Source organism: Notamacropus eugenii, chromosome 2 (genome assembly GCF_028372415.1).
Source record: "Notamacropus eugenii isolate mMacEug1 chromosome 2, mMacEug1.pri_v2, whole genome shotgun sequence".
Taxonomy (NCBI): Eukaryota; Metazoa; Chordata; class Mammalia; order Diprotodontia; family Macropodidae; genus Notamacropus; species Notamacropus eugenii.
Window position 1 is genome coordinate 121,082,079 of NC_092873.1, and position 27,804 is coordinate 121,109,882.

The window sequence follows — 27,804 nt, forward strand, 5'->3', positions numbered from 1 at the left end:
AATTCTTCTGCGAGAACAAATGGTTCATAATATCAAGGGAATTAATGAAAAGAAACGCAAGGGAAGGTGACCTATCTGTACAAAATCTAAAACTGTATTGTAAAGCAGCAATCATCAAAACTACTTGGTATTGACTAAGAAAGAGGGTGGTAGGTCAATGGAATAGGTTAGGTACACAAAATAGAGTAGTCAATGACTATACAATCTACTGTTTGATAAACACAAAGACTTCACCTTCTGGGATAAGAGCTCATTTTTTTGACAAAAACTGTTGAGAAAACTGGAAGATATTATGGCAGAAACTAGGCTTTGATCAACCATCTTAAACCACATACCAAGATAAGGTCAAAATGAGTATATGATTTAGATATAAAGGGTGAGACTATAAGCAAATTAGGAGAGCAAGGAATAGTTTACTTGTCAGATCCATGGAGAAAGGAAGAATTTATGACCAAAGAAGAGATAAAGAACATTATGAAATGCAAAATGGATAATTATGATTACATTAAGTTAAAAAGTTTTTGCACAAACAAGGCCAATGCAACGAAGATTAGAAGGGAAGTAAAAAGCTGGGAAACAATTTTTTATAACCAGTGTCTCTGATAAAGGCCTCATTTCTAAAATACGTAGAGAACTGAGTCAAATTTGTAAGAATACAACTCATTTCCCACTTGATAAATGGTCAAAGGATATGAACAAGTAGTTTTCAGATGAAGGAATCAAAACTATCTATAGTCATATAAAAAAATGCTCTAAATAACTATTGATTAGAGAAATGCAAATTTAAACAACTCTGTTACCACATAACATCTATCAGATTGAGTAATATGACAAAACAGGAAAATGATAAATATTCGTGAAAATGCGGGAAAATTAGAGCACTAATACATTGTTGGTGGAGTTCTGAACTGATCCGACCATTCTGGAGAGCAATTTGGAACTATGCTCAAAGGGCCATAGAGCTGTGGATATCCTTTGATCCAACAATACCACTATTAGATTTATGTTCCAAAGAGATCATAAAAAAGAGAAAAGGATGCACATGTACAACGATATTTATAGCAGCTCTTTTTGTGATGGCAAAGAAGTGGAACATGAGGGGATGCCCATCAATTGAGGAACTGCTGAATAAATTATAGTATATGAATATAATGGAATACTATTGTTCCATAAGAAATGATGTGCAGGTAGATTTCAGAAAAACCTGGAAAGAACTTCATGAACTCATGCTAAGTGAAGTGAGCAAAACCAGGAGAATATTGTATACAGTAATAGCAACATTGCACGGCAACCAACTTTGATAGGCTTAGCTTTTCTGATCAATGCAATAATCTAAGTCATTTCCAAAAGACTCATGATGGAAAATGTTATCCACATCCAGAGAAAGAACTATGGAGCTTGAATACAGATGGAAGCATGCTATTTTCTCTACCTTTTTAAAATTTTCTTTTTCTTTCTCATGGATTTTCCTTTTTGTTTTGATTCTTTTTTCACAACATGACTAATGTGGAAATATGTTTAATATGATTATACATGTATTGCCTATATCAGATTGCATGCTGTTTTGGGGAGGGGAGAGAGGAGGAACAGGGGAAAATTTAGAACTCAAAATCTTATAAGAGTAAATATTGAAAACTAAAAATACATTAATATAAAAAAATAAACAAATGAAAAAGAAATATCTCTAGTGAATGAGATGTTTCAGAGCTTATACAAAATCTAACTTTATGAATTTATAAACTTTTTTAAGAAGCAGCCTAGTAGAATGAAAAGGACTGGTCCTGAAGCCAAGAAAATCTGGGTTCAAGTCCTGTCTCTGATGTATAATAGTAAATCAACTGACTTCCCATACCCTAGGGAATTCCCTAACACTGTAAGTTAAAATGATTTTCCTCACTGACTACTTATTTCCCATATTTTGTCTACTGTGAAGAGTTATTATAAATAGTTTTGTACATATGGGTCCTTTTCCTCTTTCTTCAATCTGTTTGGGGATATCAGTCTAGTATTGCGATTGCTTGATCAAGGGATATGGATATTTAAATGAAATTTTGGGCACAGTTCCAAATTTTTTTTCCAAAATAGTTAAGCCAATTCATGACTTCACCAATAATATATTTATGTTCCTGTTTTTTCACAGTTGTGCCAACATTTGTTGTTTTTTTACTTTTGTCGCCTTTGCCATTATGATGGGAGTGAGATGGAACCTCAGAGTTGCTTTAATTTACTTTTCTCTTATTCTGGGTGATTTGGACTTTTTGTTATTGATAGTTTGGTTTTTTCTTTGAAAATTTTGTGTTCATATTCTTTGGCCATTGATCTATTGGAGAATGGATCTTGGCAAAGATACTGAAGGGTTTTTCCATTTCCTTCTTCAGCTCATTTTACAGATGAAGAAACTGAGGCAAACAGGGTGAAATAATTTGCCCAGGGTCACACAGCTAGTAAGTATCTGAGGCCACATTTTAACCCAGATCTTTCTGACTCCAGGTGGGCACTCTATCCACAGGCCCACCTAATTTTTCTCTATGTGCACATGCACATATATACATATATACATACATGTTATATATATGTTTATACTACTATGTATGTGTATATGCCAAGTTCTAGATAAAAATGATTAAAGTAAAATTAAAACACAAAATATCCTGACTCAATTGGATAACATGTAGTATTATAGAAAACTTTTAGAAAAACTGGGATCAAGATCCTTAGGTTCACAGGCACATCTCTCAAGAGGGCAAGAATCAAAGATAATTCCAAGATTCTTGAGTCTGAGTGATTGTTATAATGATGGCATCACTGATCAGCACTGATATTAAGAAGTCAAGAAAATGGGCCAAGTTTTAGTGTAAAAATGATGATATTTGTTTTAGAAAACTTGAGTTAGACAAAGGACAACAGAAATATGTGCTTGTAGCAAAGAAGAGAGGTAAGGGATGGAGATGAAGATTGGAAGATAACTGCACAGAGCTGATGATTGAAAGTATATGTATGCAAATCTATAATTGTGCGTATATATATATATACAAATATATATTTACAAAAATACTACTCTATATTTTATGTATAAAACAACTAAAAAAGAATATGAAGATGATAGGCATGCTCAAATCTGCCTACATAATTTCTGAGATAATTGAAAATAATAAAAATAATATTTTTTCAATTGGGTTAGTCATAGAAGGGTTCATGAAGACAGTGAACTTTCTGATGGGCCTTGAAGAAAGTAGAAGATTTAGCCTATAGAGAAGAAATTGTTATAGGAATTAAAAATATCATGGGCAAAGTCACAGAGGAGCAGACATTTTGTGAGGAATGGTAAGAAGACCAGTACAAATAAAACAGAGTCATACTGGGGGATAGAACATAAACCCGAATCAATAAAATGGGACATTTTGGAGGAGGACTGAGCCTTAGAGTCAAATTTGATCTGATAGTCAATAGGGAGTCATCATAGATTTTTGAGTGAGGAGTGATTTCATGAAAACAGTGTTTGGTAAAGTTTAAATCACATTAAGATCAACTTGTGTTTATAGAAAATGAAGCTCAATTAATTCAAAATGACAGGTCTGTGTGCTACACCACTTGACATGTCTTTGTTAATTGAGATTAAATGGGATATTAACTGGATTTAATATTTGCCGTGGAGGAAATTATTAAATTATAATGAAATAACAGCCAGAATGCTCAAGTTCATACTTTGAAGTAAAAAAAAAGTGTCAATAGATTTAATAAGCCAACAGTAGAAATGAATATATATTAGATAATAGATATATATATATATATATATCTATTTTAAAATCTTTTAGACCAAGTGATTTGTAGATGAGTTTTTGCAATCTTTATTTATTTCATGGATTTATAATACGCTAGAGTATAAAGCACTCTGAGATCTCATGTAAAACTCATTTTGTAGATAAGGAAACTGTTTCAAAGAAACTACACATGATTTTGGGTGTTATTTACCCTTTTGAGCTACATATGTAAGATCTCCTTTAGGTTTAAATTCTTTGAATACAAGACCTGTCCATGACCACTCTAAGTGACAGAATCAGAATTAAAATCGAGGATTAGTACCTAGGCTTCTGAAATCTAATGCTGAGTTCTCTCCAAGCCAGGATACTGGTGCTTCCATCTCTATGCATTAAATTATTGGCAAGAGACAAAACCTTTTCAGTATAGTCTTTTCAAATTTAACCTAATTTTTCATCATTTGTAATTCAACTAATGATGTTTCCTGAATATATAATGACCTTTTCTTAAATCATTATAATGTAAATGAAAAATATTCATTGCCTCGCTAAAGTACAATTTTTACTTCCAAAATATCTTAGAAACACTTATGAATCATTAGTTTTTTCCCTCTCTTTTTCTTTTGTTCATTCCCAAACCAAGAAAATAAGACTTTATGTAAATGAATGGACAAGATTGTTGGGCGTGAAAATGAGGATATTGATTGTAATCTGGTCTTTAAGTGAAGATATTAAGTTGTGCATTAAAAAAACTGAACATTGGAAAAACTTCAATGAAGGGAAATAATCATCTATTATATTTTTTGACAAAAATTCTACAGATATAAAGAATGTTGGCCTATATAAATTTTGTCCACTTCTATTTTCTTTCTTGTTCCTCCTTACTTACTGCAAATATGACTCTGGGTAAAGATGTGTCAACTCATGCTATCTCTGTGTATGTATGTGTGTGTGTGTGTGTGTGTGTGTGTGTGTGTGTGTGTGTGTGTGTGTGTGTATGTTGTCAGGAGATATAACTTGACCATAAAAATTCATTTAAGTTCATAGCGAAGATAGATATATCTTAACTTAGGAGCATTGTCTTTTGACAAATTTAGTTTCAATGGGCAATGCTATTTTAAAAAATTGTAGGAAGAAATAGACAAAAGCTGTGTGGTATCAAAGAACTTTTAAAGCTTTTATGGGTTGTTTCTTGTCTTATTCCTTACACTGTGGTGTTAATCCTGGCACTGAGCTCTCTTTGAAGTCAGGGAAGGCTGCAGATTTAGATCAGTTCTACTCTGGCATAGACCAGGATGTGAAATGGGTCTCAGAACACAGATGGCCATCAAATTAAAACATGAACATCTGAAGACTATTAGTTCAAAGTCTGGACCCAACTGCCTTTTGATATTAAAATAAAAAGAAATAGCTAGAGTATGCCTGACTCAATCCAGGAACCGAGCATGTATTCATCTTCTCTTTTCAGAGACTGAATAGGAAATTTAGGATTTTGAAATGACACTTTTTTCACCAAGGCAATATGTAACAATGGAATATTTTGATTATGCATGCATTTATGTAATGGATTTTAAAGTCATTATTCTATATTATATATAAAGGCCCCACCCAGATAACTTTTTCTTTGGAACTAGAGCATGGATGTTTCATTTTTAGTAACTTTTGATCTTTGAGTCACTTTCTTTCTCTGTGAAGACTGAATATCATAAAACTAGTCACCGGTGACTACTTCTAGGCTCTCAGCATTTGTCATTCTAGATAGAAACATCTTCCCAGTGTCCCAAAATTTATTATGATATAATGTCAAGCCTGGGTTTTGAGGGTGGCCAAGCTACAGAATATATTTACCCAATTAGTTCTTAATTGAATGTGTTATCGAAGCATCCTCCAACAATAAGGATGTTATATGCCTGCATTTTCCTCTGAAAAGGACTTGGTGATTCCTTTGTTATTAAAACTACTTGCAGATAGTGCTTGTTTATGAAATTGATTGAGAGTTACTGGAGCATATTTGATTCTTTGAACAGGAATAATATTTTCTTCATGTTTAACCTGCCCCTTCAATTTAATTAGAATTTGTTAAATGGCAGCTACGTGCCAAGTATTCAATGAGGCATTGGGAATGAATGACAAAATGAAAACAATCTTTGCCTTCATTGAGCTTATATCCTGTTGGAGGAAGGAACATTTCCATTGATAAGTTAATGCAAATTCATACACACATACACATACATAGAAAGTAGACTAGTTTGGTTGGGATATAGAATGGGCAAAAGGAAACATAAAATAAGCCTGGAAAGATAGATTGGAGTCAGATTTCAAAGGGTTTTAAGTATCAAATTGATGAGTTTGCGCATTGTCTTAGGTGCCATTGGGAACCACTAAAATTTCTTGAGTGGTATGATTTGACTTATAATGACATGCTCTCCCTTCATGATCCCACTTCCATAAAAAGTTGTTCCTAGAAGAAAAAAAATAAAAAATGATGAATAGTCCTAATAAATTCTTTCATATTTGTCAGTGGGTTTTAAATGGTTTGTAAAGGAGAAAAAGGTAGAAGATGAGATCAACACAGAAGGAAGAATGAGTGGATGAATAAATGAAAAAGATTGATTAAATGTTCATGTGTTAAGCACTTTGTTATGTTAGGGATAAAAATTAAAAAAAAAAAACTTAAGATCACTATCCTCAAGGAGCTTACTTTCTAATAAGAGAAGACAATACAAATGAAGGAGTGATGGCCAAATTTTAGACTGGGAAGTCATAGGAATGAGAAGTGAATTCATAAGGCAATTGACTAACATATACTTGCAATGGTAGACATTAATTTTGATACTGTATCTAGAGCAAAAAGTGAGAAAGGGTGGGAGAAGGTACATGAGTAGCTATGGGTTGGATTTATTGACTGAAGAATACAGCAGAATGTGCATCTGGGATAACTTCTACTAAGAAGACTAATTGGAGGACAGGAAAAACTTTTTAGCATATTAGTGAAAACAGCAAGAAATTTTGAAGTAGGAGGAAATTGAGAGTTCAAGTCTGATGACCCAGATCTTCTCAACAAAGTAGAAAATCACCCTATGGAATGACATGGGGAAGGATTGTAAGATTGAGTTGAGAATGCTTGGAATAGCCACTTGTGGGAATGTGATAGGGAATCTATTTAGAGAGGAGTGAAAGTATTATGGAACAACAATAAGGACACAGTTGTGATAATATAGGGTGGATTTATTTTGGTCCCATATATGTTTCTCTAATAACAGAAGTTCAAATGTAAGCACAAGAAAAAGAGATCCCACCATTGACTTTGGGCTGGGGATTAGCAAGGAGGTTATGGGCGAGTTGTTAAAGAATTCTCTAGAACAAGTGAGATCAACTTCTAAGGTGCTGACTCTAGTATCCAGCCTGTGCAAGAGAACAATAAAAAAAAAGAGCAGAGCAGAGGTTTTTATACTAAAGAACAGGAGCAACAGAAAATTACATCCCAACGAATGGAGAAAAAGAGATTCTATAAAGTTCAATAGTAGGGTAGGTTAAGGGAGAGTAACCTGTGATGGCTTAATCGATCAATTAATTATGTAAAATTAGAAAGTTGACAGAATTTGTCTAAGGCTCCTTTATATTCCATCTCGCCCTCCCTGTGTGTCTCCCAGTTGTCCATCCTCTCATTTTCTTCCCTTTTTCTCAGGGCCTGCTTTTTCTGCTCTCTCTGGCCACTGATTTTCAAGCTTTTCAGGTCTACTATCCCTTTGTTCCAGACCCCTAAGCAGTTTGAAAACAGATGCTAACAGAATTCCAGAGCGTGAGTCATTGGTAACTAATAACAGGTTATTCTCCTCCCTGTTAAGGGTCATTCAGGGTCAGGTTGATATTATCACTACTCTAGGGAATGAATCTCTAACAGTGTAGTTTTAGCAATGTATGACAGACCTTTGAGAGAGAATAATGATTGCATGAAAGTATGTTGCATAGTTGATAGACAGCTGACTTAAGAGTCAGAAAGATCTGAGTCCTGTGTCTGACACATATTCTGTGACCCTGGGCAAGCTCCTTAACCTCTTAGTATTCTAGGCAATTCTCTAACATGGGTTGCAGAAAAAAATACTGAGTTGCATTGGTAGGGTGAATTTTGTCACCTGACAGCTCAAGTCAACAAATTCACCACATTTTTATAGCACTATACACATTTCTCATTTAATCCCTGTAACATTATGAGAGGCAGCACAGTTGCTCAGTGGATAGATTGTTGGGCTTGGAGTCAGGAGGACTCATCTTTATGAGTTCAAATCTGACCTCAGACACTGTGTGACCATGGGAAATTCACTTAGCCCTGTTTGCCTCAGTTTCCTCATCTGTGAAATGAGCAGGAAATGGAAATGGCAAGTCACTCCAATATCTTTGCCAAGAAAACCCCAAATGGGGGACATGAAGAGTCGAACACAATTGAAATAATTGGACAACAAAATAACTTAGTAGACTTAAAGGTCACTTCCTACTCTAAATCTGTGATCTTATAAGATAGGTAAATCAGTTGGTATTAGCCACATTTTATAAAGGAAGAAATACAGGCTCAGAGAAATTAAATGATTTACCCAAGGTCATAGAGCTGAAATTCAGGGTCTTCCAAAAGTCTTAATGCAGTTTTATGCTTTAGGAAATTTAGGAGCTTAACACTACACTAAGACTTTTGGGAGATCCTTAGAGTAGAAGGCAGCTGGGTGGTGCAGTGGAAAGAGACCTGGCCTGGAGTCAGGAAGACCTAAGCAAATCTAGCCTCAGACACTAGCTGTGTGAACCTGGGCTAGGCACTAAACCTTGTGTGACTTAGTTTTCTCATCTGTAAAATGAGATGGAGCAGGAAATGGCAAACTTCTCCAGTATCTTTGCCAAGAAAACCTGAAATGGGATCACAAAGAGTCAGGCACAACTGAGAACAGCTAAACAGCAACACTGAAAGAGGAACCCTAATACAGATTTTTCTGCTCCAAGACTAGCAGTGTTCCTTTCTGGTATGTACTGAAACCTTGCATAAACATTAATACTATATTTCACTTTAAATCTTGTGGTCAGCTTTATAATCCTTTGCCCTTTAGAAATAATACCTTGAAGTTTTCTCAGGTATGTTATTGATAGCCAGTATGGAATTACATCAATCAATCAGTTAACAATCATTAAGTACCTTCTATGTGCCAAGCACTGTGCTAATCACTGGAAATACAAAAAGAGGCAAAAGACAGTCCCTGACCTCAATAATCTTACAGTCTAATGGGTGAGACAACATGCAAACAGATGTATGTAAAGTGAGCTATATACAGGTTAAAAAAATAATTAACAGAGAGAAGGCACTGGAATTGAGAGGGTTAGGAAAAGCTTCTTGTAGAAGAGGGTATTTTAGGTGGGATTTAAAGGAGGCCAGGGAGGTTGTGAGTAGTTGGGGCAGAGGATGGACAGTGTTCTAGGCATGGGGAGAAAGAATGCCTGGTGTCAAGAGATGGAGTGTCTTGTTCATGGAATAGCCAGGACGCTGGATCAAGAGCATGAGGATGGAAGTAGGGTATAAAGAGATTGAAAAGCTAGAAGGGGACGAGATTACGAAGGGTTTCGAATTTCAAATAGAACATTTTTACTTGCTCTTGTAGGTGATAGGGAGTTGCTATTGAGTGGGGGCGGGGTGTGTGTGATATGGTTGTCTTTGCAGTCATGAGACTGTATTAGCTATGTGATCTTGCATAAGTTACTTGACTCCCTCCCGGGACTTCAGCTTCCAGGTTTCCCAGCAGTAAAAGTAGTAGAACCTGGAATTATGAAGACCTGAGTTCAAATATGCCCTCAGACACTAACTGGTGAACCTGGGCAATTGATTAACCTCAATTTCCTCAGCTATAAAATGGGGATGACAATAGCACCTTTCTCTCAGGGTTATTGTGAGGATCAAATGAGAAAATATTTGTAAAAAGCACCTGGCACAGTGCCTGGCACGTAGAAATTGTGATATGGTTATTCCCTTTTCTCTCATTCATCTGAAAAATTAGGCAGCTTGGATTTTTCTCATTGTATCTTTACTGAAGTTACCCAGAATTCTTGAGGCTCAGAATACATGCACACATACATATATACACATAAACATATAAACACACACCTATATACACACACACACACACATACACACACATATATATATGAAACAAAAGAATAACTGGGCTTAACATCTACATAGCAAGAATAGTTAGATAAAATAGGAAATAACACTATGGGTTTTCCCTCTCCTTGACTTGGCTTCACTCCCTGTGAGTCAACCTTGATCCTATGCTTATCCATACCACTTTGCTCCCATAAATGAGTTACCCCAGGTGCCAAAATTGTTGCATATGGTTCTATCCTTACTTGGCTTAACTTTCTCAAACTACTATTATAAAATTTAATTTAAACGCATTCATAAAATAAATTTTGTTTAATCTTATTAAAATGTCATCATCCCCAAACTCACTGACACATTTTCTTAGCAATGGGGTTAGTTGGGAATTATGGGCCAATTATTTGCTGGCTCAGTGCCTCCCTGGAAACTGGCATGAGACACGGTACCTCAGAAGCTGTGAAAACCTTGTACTTTGTTTAGTTCCTTGGGACTTTTGAGCAACGTGACAACTAGGCTTTTGATGACAGATTATTTCCTGTTTCTCTTTCCTCCTTGAAAGATAATGTCCCCAAGCTTTCTACCATATGACAAATGGCCAAATTTGCTGTAACAAAACTGAATTCAGAAAACTCTGTCTTCTGTGTCTCCGGGTCTTGTTGAATAGAACTGTTGCGCTGGGTGAATGAGAATAATGATGAACTAAGGAAGGGGGTGGATTTAAAGTCAAAGGTTTTGCTTTTGAGTTTTTATAATAACATGTCATATTTATGAAGTTCCTTATAGCTTACAAAGTACTTCAGTCACATCAGCCCTATGAATGTAAGCAGTGTAAGTACACTATTCCCCTTTTTTAAATAAGGAAGCAGACTCCAAGTGGTGAAGTAACTTGCCCAAGGTCTTAGTACTAGTAAACGTCAGGTCCTTGATTTGAACTCAGGTCTTCTCAAAGCCCAAGACTTTGCCTGCCACACCACAGGGAACTGGAGATTATTTGGTCCAGTCTCCTTGTTCTGCAGATAAGAAGGCTGAGACCCAGAAAGGGAAAATGTCTTGTCTAAATTCAAAGGTCACTTTTCTCATCTAAAGATGAATTTCTGCTGTTAGTTATGATAAAATTCCTAAGTATGTTCAAATGAAGAGACAATACCATTTTTAATTCATATCTTTCTGTAAGTACTGCATGCCTAGGTGCACGTTAATGTCAATTGAGATTGCATGAGATCATATTTATTATAATATATTGTGACATAAACATGAATGCATGACACATGCCTGATAATTCTCTCAAGGAGAGACTATTTGCTGAAAGTGTTGCTGTTAATGAATAGTTCCATCCATAATTATATGGAAATTCAGTGTTTCTGAGCTATGAATCTGAATGGCATATAATTGGATACAGTCAGTAGATTTATCTCACAGCTGTATTTTTGGGTGTCTCCTGGTCCTAATAATGCATTAACATGATGGCCTAATTTTTCTGTCTGAAACAAGTTGTTCTTGCATAATAACCCCACCTGCTCTATTTGATAACTTGTCTTTTAACTTTGATAGGACTAATCTGGCTTTATCTTTTTCTCTTCTTTCCTGTGTTCATCTCCCCTCTTGCTTTCTGGTTACTCATTCTAGCAGTACAAGATGAAGTCCAACTACAAGGCCTTTGCAGCAATCCCTACAAACACAATACTTTTGGAACAGAAGGTTAGTGTTGGTTTACAAGCAAAGTTGTGAATTGCACTTTACAATGTTTATTCTGTTTTCCACAGTCCTCATTTTTCTCTAATTTTGATTGGTAATATTTTAGACCTGAAATCTTGTGTTCACTAATAAATCAGTTAGTGTTGATTATGTACGTACATATACCAGGTACTGTGATAATCAAAGAAAGGAAAACCAGTTGCTGCTCTCAAGGAACTCACAGTCTAATAAAGGTGGCCTTTGAAATTATATTGCTGAGTCTTAATGAAAACATCTTGGTGAATGGACTGGGATAGCATTTCTCTAAATGTGGTCTTGGTTCCACTGAAGGGGTCCTGGGGACCCTTAGTGGGTCTGTGAGGTCGAAACTAATTTTCTGAGGATGCTATGACATTTAATTTAAAATATGGTAAATATTGATAAGGGCAGCTGGGTGGTATAGTGGATAGAGTTAGGGAAGACTCATCTTTTTGAGTTCAAATCTGTTCTCCAACTCTTATTGGCTGTGTGACTCTGGGCAAGTCACTTAACTCTCTTGTCTGTTTCCTCATCTGTAAAATGAGCTAGCAAAGGAAATGACAAACCATTCCAGTATCTTTGCCAAGAAAATCCCAAATGGGGTCATGAAGTGTTGGACACAACTGAAACAATGGGACAACAATAAATATTGATGACCATAATCCATATAAACACAAACTCTTTGGGCTTATTAATTTTTAAGAGTGTAAAGGAGACCTGAAACAAAAACGTTTGAGAATCACTTGATTTGGGAAATGGTAGTGGAAGTATTTTGGTGAATGGACTCAGATACCTTTCTGTTTCATCTTAAGTGATTGGTTATGGACCTTGAGCTGAAGTAGCACAAGGATGCTAGGGTTTGGCCCTCATTCGTTGGAACATTCCATGATCTATTCTACTTCAGAACTTTTCTTAGAGATTTTAGGACAGCATTAAGAGTTTCTATATTTTATCATTACCCAACCAGTCCATCACAACAAATGCATCTTGAAGGAATCTTTAGTATAATCCTCTTTGATTTACTCATTTTCTTTCACAAATTTTTAACCAGGAGAGTAGAAGTGGTGGTAACCTAATGAGGAAGAAGGTTGGTATATGAATGTATGCATATATATACTTTAGATATTTGGGATAGGGGTCTGCATGGCCATAATGACTGTAACTGATAGAAAGACATGATTTGCTGGAGGTCAATATCCTCCTTTTATGTCTTGACCAAGTTCGCAAGTGGCTCAAAGGGTAGAATAATTTGAGAATCTTCAAGAACTCAGCTATCCTTCTAAATCTGCCCTGGACTGAATTTGGTGTTTTAACATAGCCAAATAACTCTCAATATAGAAGGTGAGGATGTCATTTAGCTCATCCTTGCATACAGCTAACCAGCTACTTTCACCAGGTTCTAATATCATTTTGGGGGCCCATTTGTTGTAAGGTCTGATTTGTGGGGCTCTGTATCTTGTTTAATGAACACCATTCAGAGACAGGAATGTAGATGAAATCCTGACACATTTGAACTGAAGACAAATCAATTACCTTAGTGGAAATGTCAATTTCACATTTACTAAAACTTCATGATGATTTATTTGGGTAATATAGTCTCCAAAGACATGGAACCAACTATTTTTTTCAGGTAATGACAATGTTTCACATATTGCTATTAAGACTTTTCACCAGGTGTTACTTTAATTCCTGCTTTATAAATCTCCACTTACACTTTCATGGTGATTTGAAAGAGGGAGTGACATCTCTCCACATCATTCTTTATGTGTGAAACATAGATGTACATAAACTGGAAAACGCCCTTTATAGCACAAACCTTACACAGTTGCTTCTTGATATGTGTAACCCACAAGTTATTCTTTGTTTTTATAGCCCTGAGTTACCTGGGCTCCAGAGCTAGCCAAGAATACTTTTGTCCCAAGGGGCTGTTCCAGTGTTGCTACTTCCCACCATGTAGTCCCACCCAATATAATGCTGAAGGTATAAAGAGTTTAGTGAACAGCACCAGGGCAACCTAACCTTTTGGGGTAAAAAAAAGATAAAATAAGGAAAGAGGAAGCAAAGGGAAAGAAGCAAGTCTTAATGAAGTACTCTGGGCCAGGCACTGTGCTAAATGCTTTATGAGTATTATCTTTTTAAATTCGGTATCAAGGGGACTTTGAAAGAGGGTGGAAATCTTGCTTCTGTGGGAAAATGGGAACTATCAGCTTGCTCAGCATCAGGCCACAGTGGAGGGAAATGGGGATGATGTTGCTATTTCATTTCAAACCAATTGACCTGAGGCTGTTGGGGAGCTTCCTTGATACCCATTAACACCTGTCTATTTTAGCAAATCTAGAAACTGTCGTCCCTCTCACTTTCTAGGCTGATACGGATGGAGTTTAGAAGTGTCATGGTTTCTTTCCATTTGTTTAGATAATAGAATTGATTATTTACAAGCCTTTCCCTTAAGATACACTGTAATACTACAGTAATTTTCTCCCTACATGTTTTAATACTCTAGTAAGACAGACTTGAATAGGACCAAAAAAATATACTGGATTTGAATTCTAATTGCCTGGGTTTAAATCCCATCTCTGCCACCCGCTACTTGTTTGACTTTGGACACGTTATGTGACCTCAGTTGTTCATCTTTAAAAACCGAGGGCTGAAGTAACTGAGGTCCCTTCCAGTTCTGTAACTATGATTTTGCAAGATCAGTCCTTTGTTAAGATTGATCCTGAAATACAATGAAGGATATAATTTGTTATATTCAGCTAAATTTGATTTAGTAAATATTTATCAGGTACCTTCTTATTTACAAGACATTAGAAGGCAAAAAGATGACAAAGATGTGGTCCCTGTTTTCAAGGCTCTTACAATCTGGAAAAGAATATAAAACATATATAAAAGCAAATATAATGACAGAATCATCTAAATGCCACCAGAATGATATAAATTTTATCATGAGGAAAGCATCACATCTGATTGTAAGGATCAGGGAAGATTTCCACAAAGAAATGGCAGTATGGCTGGACCTTGAAGGATGAATGAATACAATTTTGACAGTAGAAGATGTTATGAGTGGGTGTAGGAGGTATTCTAGGTAGAAGAAACAGCATGGCAAAAGGCATATAAGCAGGAAAATGAATTTTTTTCATAAATTTGTCAATCAAGAAAGGTTGCATTACATTAGGTGATAAAGACTAGAATGAATAAGAAACCATTAGTTTATTTTATAGTTCCATTACTGACTCATTTCATGACATTATACAATTGTTGTGGTGATGTACAAATCCTAAATTTTGTTTAATTTCTATTTCACTCATGTGAGTTCTGCTTGCTTTTGTATAAGCTCTTGAGCAAGATACACTATAGGCAGAAGCTTTTATATTTTAGGTTGAATAAAATGTCGTTATTTTAATATTTAACATTTAATTTGGTGGAATGGATAGAAGAATTTTGGAGTTAGGAAGACTTGGTTTCAAGCCCTGCCTGCATCATCTTAGCCATATGTCTATGGACAAGTGACTTCTCATTCAAATTTACTCAAGGGTTGAGAATATACATCAGTGGTGGGAATTTCTACCCTGAGAGTTTAATATACCTTTGCAATAATTTCTCTAGACCAAAAAACTCTTCAAAACATGAGTAGAACAATTTAAAACATTGTGCTTTTTAAAAATTTTGGTTGGAAAGATTTGGAGAGAATTCATAGAAATGTTGACCTTCAAGGGGACTTAGATCTCATTTACTCCCTTGTTTTAGCAATGAACAAACCGAGATACCCATAAACATAGAATATTTTTTAACTAGAAGTTACCTTATCACTTTTCTTATATATTCTGCTCTTTTTTCACATGGAGAAGTGGAGATCCAAAGTGACTTGCTCAATGTTGTACCATTAATTAGGAGTATCTCTAATAATTTTGATGTTGAAATCTGGTGATTTTTCTATTATTTCACTCTAACTCTCAAATGGTCACTGAGAAAATTATCCCTTACTAGGATAAATTGTTTTGAGACTCCAATCTGTAAACTGGTCAAATGTCACAAAATTTCAAATGTTTGCTCCTTTCTTTGCTTCCTTATATCAGTCTAGATTCTCACAGTTTTGCAAGTATTTCCCCAACAAGTAAATGCTTTAAAAAGTTGATTCCGATTTCTGATTTCATCGTCATAGGATAGGAGTTGCTAATCTTTTTTTTTTTTTTTTTTGCTTCATAGACACCTTTGATGATCAGAAAAAACCTATTGACCCTTGTTAGAATAATAAAACATGTAGGATTACAAAGGAAATCAAATATATTGAAATAGTTATCAAAATATGAAAAAAATTCTCCTACCCTAGGTTAAGGACCATTGTCAATGGAGAATCTTAGTATGTAAATCTCCTCCACTAATACAGTTTGACAATTCCCCCTTAACTTCCAGTCTTAGAGAGTTGACTGAAACTCTGAGAAATTAAATGACTTGTCACACAGCTAGCACATGTGAGAGGTAGGTAGTCCTAAATTCAAGGACAACCCATTCCACCTTCCATTTACTGTATCATATTGCTATTCAACAAGTAATTAAATGTTTAAAAAACAGAAGACTTGCCCTTATAACTTTTGAGCTTATGTCCCTCATCCATCATATTTCTTGAATGATATTCTGCTTTTCTTTTCAATAATGTTTTTCTTCCAAAATTGTCAGTGTAGTCATGCTTGCCCATCTGTTTATACAGTAGGGCTCATCCTGATCTATTTGAAGTCAAAAGCAGCTATTTTTGAATGGAGTAGGAAAACTGGGAATATAATCCTCACGTGCACATCTATTTTAGGAAGAATCAACACTTTGGAAGGTACTTAAGTTGTCAAAGTCTAAGAATAAAAGACATTCTTTATAGCCCTATCATAGGGTAATAGTGGTTTTCTCTGTTTTGAAGCTACCACATGTGTGAAACCAACTCATAATGAAATCTTTTTGACAATTTTCTGGTTAGACTAATCAGTATTGGTTCCAAAGTGAACATATTTTGTACAGATTTTTGTTCTGGAACATGTCGTGTTATAGTCAAGTCAGATCAATGAACATTTATTAAGTGTCTCCTAAGTGCCAGACACTGTGCTAAGAACTGAGGATACAAAACAAGGCAAAACAAGTGTAAAAACAACAAACAAACCTGTCAAGGAGCTCATGACTGAATAAGGAAGACAGTATGCGAAAAAAGATATTACAAGATAAAATGGATATTACGTTAGGCACTAGCGGGGATGTGGATTTTAACTGGAACCTGAAGGAAGCCATAGAAAAGAGGAGGCAGAGATGAAGAGGGGGGAGAATTCTAAGCACGGGGAACAACTAGTGAAAAGGCATGGAGTCTGGAGATGGTATGTTGTGGAACACAAGGAATGATATAGCTTTCTGAAAATTAAAAAAAAATGTTCTGGGAAGGGGAGTTTTTCTCTCTAAATTGAAGCTAAGTAGAAATTTAAGACTGCACATGGATTTTAATTTTACTTCTCTAACATTAGGCTGTTGTATTATTGGACTTAATGATTTAATCATTCTGAATGAAATGTACACTTGTGTGTGCATGTGTAAACTTCAGCTTATATTTATATCTACATAGATATAGATATTTATAAAGATCTAGCTTTATACTGATATAAGTATCTATCTAGACATGGATGTACGTATTTATCTTTACATAGATAACATACTATATAAATTGATAATTATCTGTACATAGATATCTCTATCTCTGTCTCTCTAGCTCTTTTTCTAAAGCTATATTTCATCTATCTGTATGGAATTCAGATATATGTTACTCCTATTCAATAATTAATTACAAACGTCAAAATTTAAATTTAAAAGGGTTGTAGACTTAGAACTAGAAGGCTTCTTAGAGATACCTATCCTAATCTCTCATATTATATATGAGGATATGTAAACCTAGAGTAGAATGACCCAAGGTCATACATACAGTAGATGTCAGATTCAGGAATTGAGCCCAGATCTTTTTATTCCCAAACTAGTATTTTTTTACACGGTATCATACTGTTTCTCCATACTCCATTTTTTCCCCCAGGAAAAATTCAGAAAGTGATTGTTCTAAATTTAAACACTTCGCTAAGATCCCTAGAACTAGAGACTAGTATTAGCTAGCAGATTTCAAATATATTGGCTTCAGGCTCTTGGACTCTAACTCTTCCTAATAATGATATTCTCTGAGATTAACATGAAAATAAAATACAAGTGGAGAGAACTCTACATATGAATAGAAACCAACCAAAGCATAGAAATCACAGAAGTACTGACTGTCTATTCATAGGATATATGGACCTCTGGTCCACAAATTGAGCTCCAAAGAAGAGACATGTGGATTATGTAGTTTCTTTAAATTTACTGGATGTTCTTCTGGCCCAGCCAGTGATTGTAAAGAGACACATTACTCTAAAAAGCACTTTTGTATTTTCTGAGCTTTGTTGTAGGAACAGAAAGAAAGATTTAAAATCCCATGGATGAACAAATTTTAATTTTCAATGTAAATTATGATCATTCTTGCTGCTTTTAGAAGAGAAACATTGTAACTGCATGCCTATGAGGATAAGAGTAGTATTAAATTCATTCTCTCTTCTCTTTCAAGTGAGGATATTTTTCTTTTAACAAAAAAGTTTGGTTTCTTTGTTATACCTTTAAACAAGTACATTGCTGAAGTTATTCAAGAAATCTGCAATTCAAAAGTGTATGTGTGTTCTTCAATAAATTAATAATTAATTCAGTTTCAGATTTAGTATCCACTTGGTAAAACAACACATTGAAATTAAAGGGATGGGAATGAAAGTTACTTTTTTCTAGGGAAAGGGAGAAAGGTGAGGAAATGGGAAATGTTGCTATAAAACTGAATGAGAGGTATATTAATCCTTAAATAAGCTTACCTTAAGTTTTCAGAAATATGAGATTCAAAAACAAATCTAATTCTTTTGAACATATGTATTTGGGAATGTATATATATATATATATATATATATATATATATATATACACATTCTGTTTGCATATATATACATACATACACATATATACATAATACATATATATGTATATATGCATATATATATATATATATGCATTTTGATGGTTCACATATCTCAAAAGAAAGAAATGAACAGAGACTTAGTCACTATCTGACTTGGAAATACATTTAAACTAGATGATTTGGCAGTAAAGGGGAAGAATAAGGCCCAGACTTTTCAGAAATTAGGAAGGAACTGACACGGACCTGGCAAGCACGTATACTAGATTACATTTTCCTAAATTTGCTCCTTCCTCTCAGTGAATCTTAAGGCCAGACCCAGCTGATGAGGACATACGTAGAAACATTGGGAGTTTGATGGGAGAGATTTAGAATGGTGAGATTGGATATGGTAGGCCTTTATTTAACATGCTTTGAGAAATTGGGAGTAGAGGAAACCTTTTTCTTTTGAAAAGGAAAGGAAAGGAAAGAAAGTGTTATAGTGGAAAGCCTGAGACTATTGGAATTAGAAGATCCAGATTCATATTTCTGCTCAGCCTTTGACTACCTGTCTGACTTTCAATTCTTCATCTGTAAAATGAAGAGGTTAGACTGGATAACTGTAGAGGTGATTTTTGGTGTCAGTGAGCTAATAAGGCAGTTTGGTGAAACCTACGGTCAATTTATCATAATAATGTTTTCAAATGCATAAAATAATGTGTAGAGCTCACAAGGAAATTAATTATATTGAAATAAAGATGTATTTACTTTTCCCAAACAAGTTTGTGAGTCCCTTGAAATCTTTACATGAACCTTGGGGTCCATAACGTTCAGGGTCAAACCTCTAGACTAAAGGGTCCCTAGTCAGATCTGAATGTATAATAGCATGAAAAACACTTGCTTTGGGCAGCACCTTCTGCTGCTTAGAATGTATTACAATGCAAACTTTCTTGTATTGTATAAGACTGACTGAGTCTCAAACACTTTTCTGCTCTGCCAAGGCAAAAAAGGAGCCATAACAATAAAGTCAGTGAAATAACCCAGAGATAATTATTTTGGAATTCTTTCCTTTGGTGTACTACAATTTTCTACAAATTATTTTCATCTTTTTCCACTAAATTTCTCCACTAAGTGTTGTCATGGTATGGAGGTGGTATAGGGCTCTCATATGGTATGCCAACAAACTGAGACCTGTGTCAGGGTCTGCCAAGAAGGAAGATTTTGTCTGAATGCCTATTGTCAATCAGTAAGTTTTTATTAAGCACTTACTGTATATCAGGCAATGTACTCAAAGCTGGAGATGCAGAGAAAGGTAAAAACAGTCTCTTCTCCCCAAAAGTTTACATTTTAATTGAGGAGAAATATGTAAATATGTACAAAATACAGAGGGTATAGGTTACATATCTATCTATATTATATATCTATATTAGGTATATTAAAACATGAATACAGAGGGTATATATTGCATATATATACATACATTGCATATATGCAATACACAGTATATATATATTATATATGGTAAATATAGATTTATACTCACATATATGTATATGTACATATATGTGTGTATGTGTATATAGATATATGTGAATGATATCATCTCAGACATAATCACTAGTAGTAGGAAGGCTAGGAAAGACCCACCATAGAAGGTGAGATTTGAACAAAATTTTGAAAGGAAGCCTAGAGATGGAGGTAAGAGTGGAGAGCATACTGGACATGGAGAACAGCCAGTGAAAAGTTTCAAAAGATGGACTGTCGTGTGTATGGAACAGCAAGTAGCACCATGTTTCTGGATTATGGAATGTGTGAAGGGAAAGAAAATGTAATATGCCTCAAAGGTAGGAAGGGTCTATGGTGTGAAGAGTTTTAAATACCAGTAGAGGGCTTTGTATTTGATCCCAGAAATAAAGAGAGCCACTGGAGCTTATTAGGCAAGGGTGGTGGTGGCAATTGTGGGTTAGATGGCAGAGAATGACATGGTCCAATCTACATTTTATGGAAATCATTTTGATAGTTGAGTAAAGGATGGCTTGTCAGGGAGAGACAAGCAAAGTCAACCAATTAGAAGGCTATTGGAACAGTCCAAGTGCTGAGTGCCTGAACAAGAAGGTTTGCTAAGTGAATGGAGAGAAGGAGTGTCTTCAAGAGGTATTATGAAGGTAGAAGGACAAGATATGACAGCAGATTATATATGGGTGATCTGTGTGAGTGAAGACAACACTAAGGTCTCAAGCCTGGTTGAGTGGGAGAACTGTGGTTCTCTAGACAATCATAGGAAAGTTGGGAAAAGGAAATGGTTTTAGGAAAAGGGTCACAAGTTCTGTTTAGCATGTTGAGTTTCAAGTGCTTATGGGCTTCCTAATTGTAGTTGTCTAAAGGGCAGTTGGCTATAGTATTGAAACCGGATATATAGATCTGGAAGATATCTTCACAGAGGTGATCATTGAACCCACTGGAGTTGATGAGATCACCAATGACAGAAGAAGAAAATGGGACCCAGGACAAAGCATTAGGTGACGTTCATGGATAGTGGGTGTGATCTGGATGAAATTTCAACAAAAGAAAATGGAACAAATGGTCAGAGAGGTGAAGAAATCCAGGAAACTTTACTTTCTCTAGAAGGTGAGTGGAGATAAGTTCAAAGAAGCTCATAATCAGAAGAGAAATCACCGAATGATGGTTTAAAAAATTTTTTAGCCATAGCAACCTGTGAAAACCATTTACTAAAACATGGAGGATCTGTGATCTGCGTCAGTAGAGAAAGTGGCCACATTGATGAAGATATATATCTTTAGAAGTATTATAATAGTAGAACAGCACACATATTTTGTGTGCTGATTTATCCTAGAGAAGGGAGTTGTCTTGAGAGATTAATGGAATTGCCTATCAGTTGGCTCTCTCTATGAGGGACCAAATAGTAAAAAGAAATAGGTCTAAATTTAAGGACAGAAACTGGGAATGGGAAGCTGAATATTGGATGGAAAAAGTACTGCTCTTGAGTCAGAGGAGCAGGATTCCATGACTATTTCAGATATTTACTCCCTATGTGACCTTGAACAAGTCACATAATCTCCTTGGGCCTTAGTTTCTTTCTCTGTAAAATGAGGGGATTGGATGAGTTAGCCTATGAGGTACTTTCTAGTTTTAACGTTATAATCCTAATATTTTTTTTCACCAGGCTTGATGAAGTCAAAAGCTTATGGAATTTCCATTCACAAAGACTTTATAATATAGGATCATTAATTCCATTTATGATACTTTTGAACTATTCATATACACTTAGAAGGAGCCCTAGTAGTTGAGGGTATTATCAAAGACTTCATATAGAAAGTGGCACCTGGGCAGAATTTTGAAATAAATTAGAACTCCTAAGTAATGGAGGCAAAGAAGTAGTGCATTGGAGGCATGGAGAGAGGGAATGCAAAGACATAGAAATGAGTAATGGAATATTGTGTATGAGGAATAGTAAGAAAACTAGTTGGCCACAGCATCAATCAATCAATCAAGAAACATTGATTAAGCACCTGCTATCTGCCAGACATTGTGATCGAGAAAGGTAAAATTCAACTCTTGTTATAGTGAAACTCAGTTTAATGGGGAAGAGAATATGCAAACAACTTTATACAAACAAACTGTACACAGGATAATATAGAGGAAATCAATAGGGGAAGACACTCGAGTAAAGAAGAATGGGGAAATAAGTGGGATTTCAGTTGAGATTTGATAGAAGCCAGAGAAGGCAGGAAGCAGAGATGAGGAGGAAGAACATTCCAGGAAGGAGACAGTCAGTGAAAATGCCTGGAGTTGGGAAGTTATGGAGTAGCTTTTTTTCTTCCAAACTCCATATGGAGATTAGAGCTCAGTTGTTTTCTGGGAAGGATGGCTATTCTGTCTGGGTATATTAGTTTGGCAGCAAAGAAAGATGCATAGTGAATTGTAGCTGCTCAATTTTGAATAGGGAGCAAAGCACCTATATTTTTCCATGAAGAATTCACTTAGAATAGTTACAGATATAGAAATTGATATCTATATAGATATAGATCTGAATTCTTAATTCTAGCATATTCCTATGAAATAGTACATCAGAAAGTGCTTCAAATTTAGTCAAAGGACCTAGATTTAAACCCCTACTTTGCCACATATTACAGTGCAACCTTGGGTAAGTCATTTCACTTCTCAAGGCCTCAGTTTTCTGAGATGAAAAATTTGGAAGTAGAGATAAACTAGATGATTTCTGAGGTCCCCTTCACCTCTAAATACATGAAGTATATACTGTTACTTTTCTTCAAAAATCTAACCATTCATAACCAGGAAATCATCTTTCTATAAAACCTTGAATGTTTCCTATTGAGAATTTAAAAAGTAATTTCAGAGGTGTGCCCTATATGTGCCTAAATGAATTAGTCTGATGTGGATGGTAATATAAATTTCTAGTAAATACTTTCTTATTGTCATTGCCTACCTTCAAACAAAATGAAAAATATTATAGATGAAGGAATGACACCCTGCTGGCTTAATTGTCAGATACTGTTCTGTTGTTAGATTTCTGTCAATCTCTCTTTTTTCCTTTCTATTAATGTACTTTTCAGTTATAAAAATAAAATGGCTACTTTTGAAATATGCTGGAAGGCAGAACATGAGATTATGCATTTGAACAAATAACCCCTATTCAATAAAAGATCAATGACTATAAATTTCAAGATTATCCTAGTATCACCAAGTACATTTTAGCATTTAGTCTCTCCTAGAATAGGTTTCAGAAGAGCTGGAAGTATCAACCTTCCTTTCAAGTGATGTTTTAAGTGACCATAAGCCAAGAAAGGTAAAGATAGGTCAGATAGTTTCTTGTAAAGTAGAGAAGCAGTAGTTATGGATTTCCATCCAAAATCATAAGAAAGTTGAGAACTTGGCAGAATATAAGCAGAAGCAATCTCCTGTGATGGCAAGATTTGATTATCAGCTCTTGTTACATTTACCCAGAAAACAAGTGAGACTTCCTGTTGATTGCTGGGAAACCAGAGAAGGCAGAATGATCCTATGTACAAAGCTTAAAATTGAGGATGACTCTGCATGATCAGAGCCACCAGTGGCTCCTGAGGTGTAGTCAAAGTGACAAACAGCTGCTATAGCAGCTGATTAGAAGGTTGACAGCATGGGCTCAGTGTGAAAGAAACTTCAGGTCATTCATCAGGTTTTTCAACTCCCTTGTTGCATAGCACCATCAGCAAAACCATCTTCTGGTGTGAAGAAAGATGACAGCCACACGACTTAAGGAAACCCTAGAATTTTTCATTGTTCTTCCTTTAAAGATAGCAACTCTGACCTTACTTGCTTCAGATCTTCAGGAATTAAAGCATCTCAGAATTGGAAGGGATATCCAAAGTCCTGTAATTCTGCAAGTCATTTGGATTCTGCTTGAAACTATCCAGTCATGGGGAATCTCTAAGGATGGAAATCTGGCTTGCCCCCTAGTCTCAGCACCACTGAATGATGGTTCCCATTTACCTCAGAACCTGTCTTTAGGACATTTAATCGCTTTCTTCTCTTTTTGAGTCAGCACATAAATATTTCAGTTTTCCCCAATTACATATAAAAACAATTGTCAACATATTTTTTTTTAAATTTTGAGTTACAAATTCTCTCCCCTTCCACCTGCCTTCATTGAGAAGGCAAGTAATTTGATATAGATTATACATGTGTGGTCATGTAAAACATATTTCCCTATTGGTCCTTTTGTAGAAGAAAACATAGACCAAAAAGCCCTGCCCCATCCAAGAAAAATAAAGTAAAAACAAAAGCTTTGATTTGTATTCAGAAACTATCAGCTCTTTCCCTGGAGATGATTAGCATTTTTCATCATAAATCCTTCAGAGTCATTGTATCCCTGAGAATAGCTAAGCCATTCACAGTTGATCATCTTACAATATTGCTGTTACTACGTACAATGTCCCCCTGGTTCTACTCATTTCACTTTGCATCAGTTCATTTAAGTCTTTCCAGGTTTTTCTGAGAACATTCTGCTCATCATTTCTTATAGGACAATAGTATTCCATCATGATAATACCACAATTTGTTCAGCCATTCCCCATTGATGAGTATCCCCGCTATTTCCAATTCTCTGCCACCAGAAAAGAACTGCTATAAATATTTTTATATATGCAGGTCCTTTTCTTGAGCCAGTACATAAATTATTTCTCTTGAGATGTTTTTGCTCTCTCTGTTGTTGCAACTCTGATACTGAAGTTATAGTTCTTTGAGGCTCAATTTTGATGTTCTGTCTATGCTCACTTTGGGCAGTTATTCTTTGATCCTCACCTCTTAGGTTAAAAGTGTTAAGGAAGAAAATGTATGGCAGGTCTTTGTGTGTGTGTGTGTGTGTGTGTGTGTGTGTGTGTGATATAAGGATGTTGATGTCACCATGGTATTATCTATTTCAGCCTTTTTAATTCATTGGCTTAGTCTAGAGAATTGTAGCTCTTTTTTGCTTCCCACCCCCCTTGGAGTTAAGATGACCTGGGTCAAAGTCTTGCCTCTGACACATACTGGTTATAAAACCTTGGATGAGTCACAGTTTCTCTGTGACCTAGCTAATACTCCATCTATAAATTATAGATTAGGTACTGATCTGCATTGATAGTGGAAATTTCCTCACTTGAGATTCATTATAACAAGGAAATCAAGTTTCATTAAAAAAACTTCATGATCTAATGTTGAGAGTAGGCAGTATATATTGAGAGGAAAAAAGCAAAAGAACTTGTTTGTGATTGTTAAGTTGTTAATAAGTGATAAGAGGATATAAAAGGTATTGAAGAAGTAGTAATTAGGTGAAGTTATAATCTCCTAGAAGTAATTACGAAGACAGACTGAATACCTCAGTACCAGGAGCTATAAAGATTCAGGAGAAGTAACTTGCAGTGAGGATAAGATGTTTGTGTATCTGTCAAGACCATGTGACTACTATGCACAGGTGCTGTCCAGTAAAGGATTATCTAGAAAGGATCAGAGGAAGAAAAATGTCTTTGTTGACTGCTGAGTCCCTTCTTTGTTGACTTGACAACAGAATCAGGAAGTCTGTTGCCTTCCTAGGGCAAGACTCCAAGGCATACAAGAGAATTTCTCAAGACTTGTCAAATGGATGACTGCTACCCCTTTCTGGTGATTCCATGTGGACAAAATGATATTGGCAAAAGTACTCCAGAAAGCATTGCCAGGAGTATTATGAAGACTTGGGGGAAGAACTTAAGACTGTAAGAATCACAGGTGATGTTTCATCACTGTTGCCCAATGAAGGCAAGGGATACAGAAGAGAAAAGCTGAACAGCTGGTTAATAAGATAATGTTTGGGAATAGGATTTGAACTTCTGAATCAATGGGATAGCTAGGTGGTACAGTGTATAGAGTGCTGGCTCTGGAGTCAGGAAGACCTCAGTTCAAATCTGGCCTCAGACATTTACTAGCTGTGTGACCCTGGGCAAGTCACTTAACCATGTTTGCCTCAGTTTCCTCATTTGTAAAATGACCCAAAGAAGGAAATGGCAAACCACTCCAGTATCTTCGCCAAGGAAACCCTAAATGGGATCACAGAGTCAGACATGACTAATTGACTAAACAATAACCAGTTGGCTAAAACTATAGTCTCTGCTGGGGTGCCTCCTACCCCAGTTTTCACTTATAGGTTGGGTCTCCCTACAAGACAGCTACCTCAGGCTTAAAGTACTTTTTGAGTTTGCACTCCTAAAACTATATAGCTCTTGTGTCTCCACTGATGTATTTACTCAACAGTAATCAGTTAGAAGACATGATGAGTTCAAATCAAAGGCATTTGCTGAAATTACATATTTAAAAAAGTGCCAGCAAAACTTTTCCATCATAAACTTGGACATTAGTTGCCTGGAAATGCATCAGCAAGGAAAGTGGACACACATGGAAGTTATAAGTATCCTGGCATATATAAGGAATGTATGTAGTTAGGGATCATACGTGAAGAGATATTCATATCAAGGAACATGTGTGGCCAAAGAGTGTAAGAGGAGGAATAGTGTCTACCTCCAGCCCCATAGAGCTGCAGGGTGACAGGGTTACTAACATTTTCATGCTGCTACCATTAACCATGATCTATAATTTCTGTTGGATTTTGATCTGCAGGACTGTGCCAGATATTTCCTTGTTGTATTTGTTTGAGGTCTAACAATTAAAAGCAAGAAAATAGGTGCTCCATCAGTCACTACCACAACATTCATATGTGGAACTATCAGTTATAGCAAATGGAAAAGCTTTGAATGCTGTGGATAAGTTCATTTACCTTGGTAGTGTACTTTCCAGGGATGTACACATTGACAATGAGGTTGATGCATGCATTGCCAGAGCTGGCTCAGTGTTTGGGAGGCTCTGAAGGAAAGTATGACAGAGAAGAGGTATTAGACTGACTGGAAGACACTGGCACAGGACCACTCAGAATGGCACGCCCACATCAGAAAAGGTGCTGTGCGCTATAAGCAAAGCAGAATTGAAACAGCTCAAAGGAAAAGTAGGATGGCAAATTTAGAGTATCCACCTCAAATGTTCACATGGACTATTTGTGCCCGACCTGTGGTAGAGCATTCTGAGGTCTTATTGGTTGGACACATTGAAACTTGACTCTAGCATAGTGATACCATTTTGGACCCCTTTGAGAATGAAGGACAACAATCAACCACTCCAATGGGCTCACTGGGCTTGTTCTCTGGGTGCATTGCTCCAACAATTTGCTAGAATTTCTCCTACCTTCAGCTTCTGGTTAAGCTTAAGTTATTGATCATGGAACAATAGAATATTCTTTCAGACAGAAACGGAGCCCTTATCCTAGAACCAGCAGGGATTCTTCCCCACTTCTGTTCCTTGGAAGTCTTAAGTCTGAAGTCTATCCAAGCAACAGAATCCTAGTTCCAATCTCTAAGTTCCCTTTCTTTGAGAACCTATAAGGAAGATTGAGATTCAGGAAATGATGTCTATAAATTCCTGTCTTAAGCCATGTGCTTTTATATCTTTCAAATGACCATGTGTTTCTGCTGCAAGAAAATGTTGCTGTTTGGGAAAAGGAAGAGAAATTCTCCTTTTCTCTTTTTACCTTTTATAAGAGGTGCAAATGAGTTGTGAAGAATTTTGTATTTTTTCCAGAGTTGAATCCTAAGAGCTGACTTTACAATGGTTGACCCAAAATAAAGACAGCT

The 27,804-nt window shown here is 35.8% G+C and overlaps 1 protein-coding gene across 9 annotated transcripts in view; it reads left to right on the forward strand.

Moving 5' to 3' along the window:
• MLIP (muscular LMNA interacting protein) overlaps nucleotides 1-27,804 on the forward strand; it is a 384,978-nt gene that overhangs the window by 195,434 nt on the left and 161,740 nt on the right. For all 9 annotated transcript variants that reach the window (XR_011974323.1, XM_072642491.1, XM_072642493.1 and 6 more), the window contains one exon: nucleotides 11,521-11,592. Coding sequence is in view for 8 of the 9 variants with exons in the window: in XM_072642491.1 (XP_072498592.1) it covers nucleotides 11,521-11,592 (72 nt within the window). In the remaining variant the exon portion in view is untranslated. The remainder of the gene's footprint in view (nucleotides 1-11,520; nucleotides 11,593-27,804) is intronic.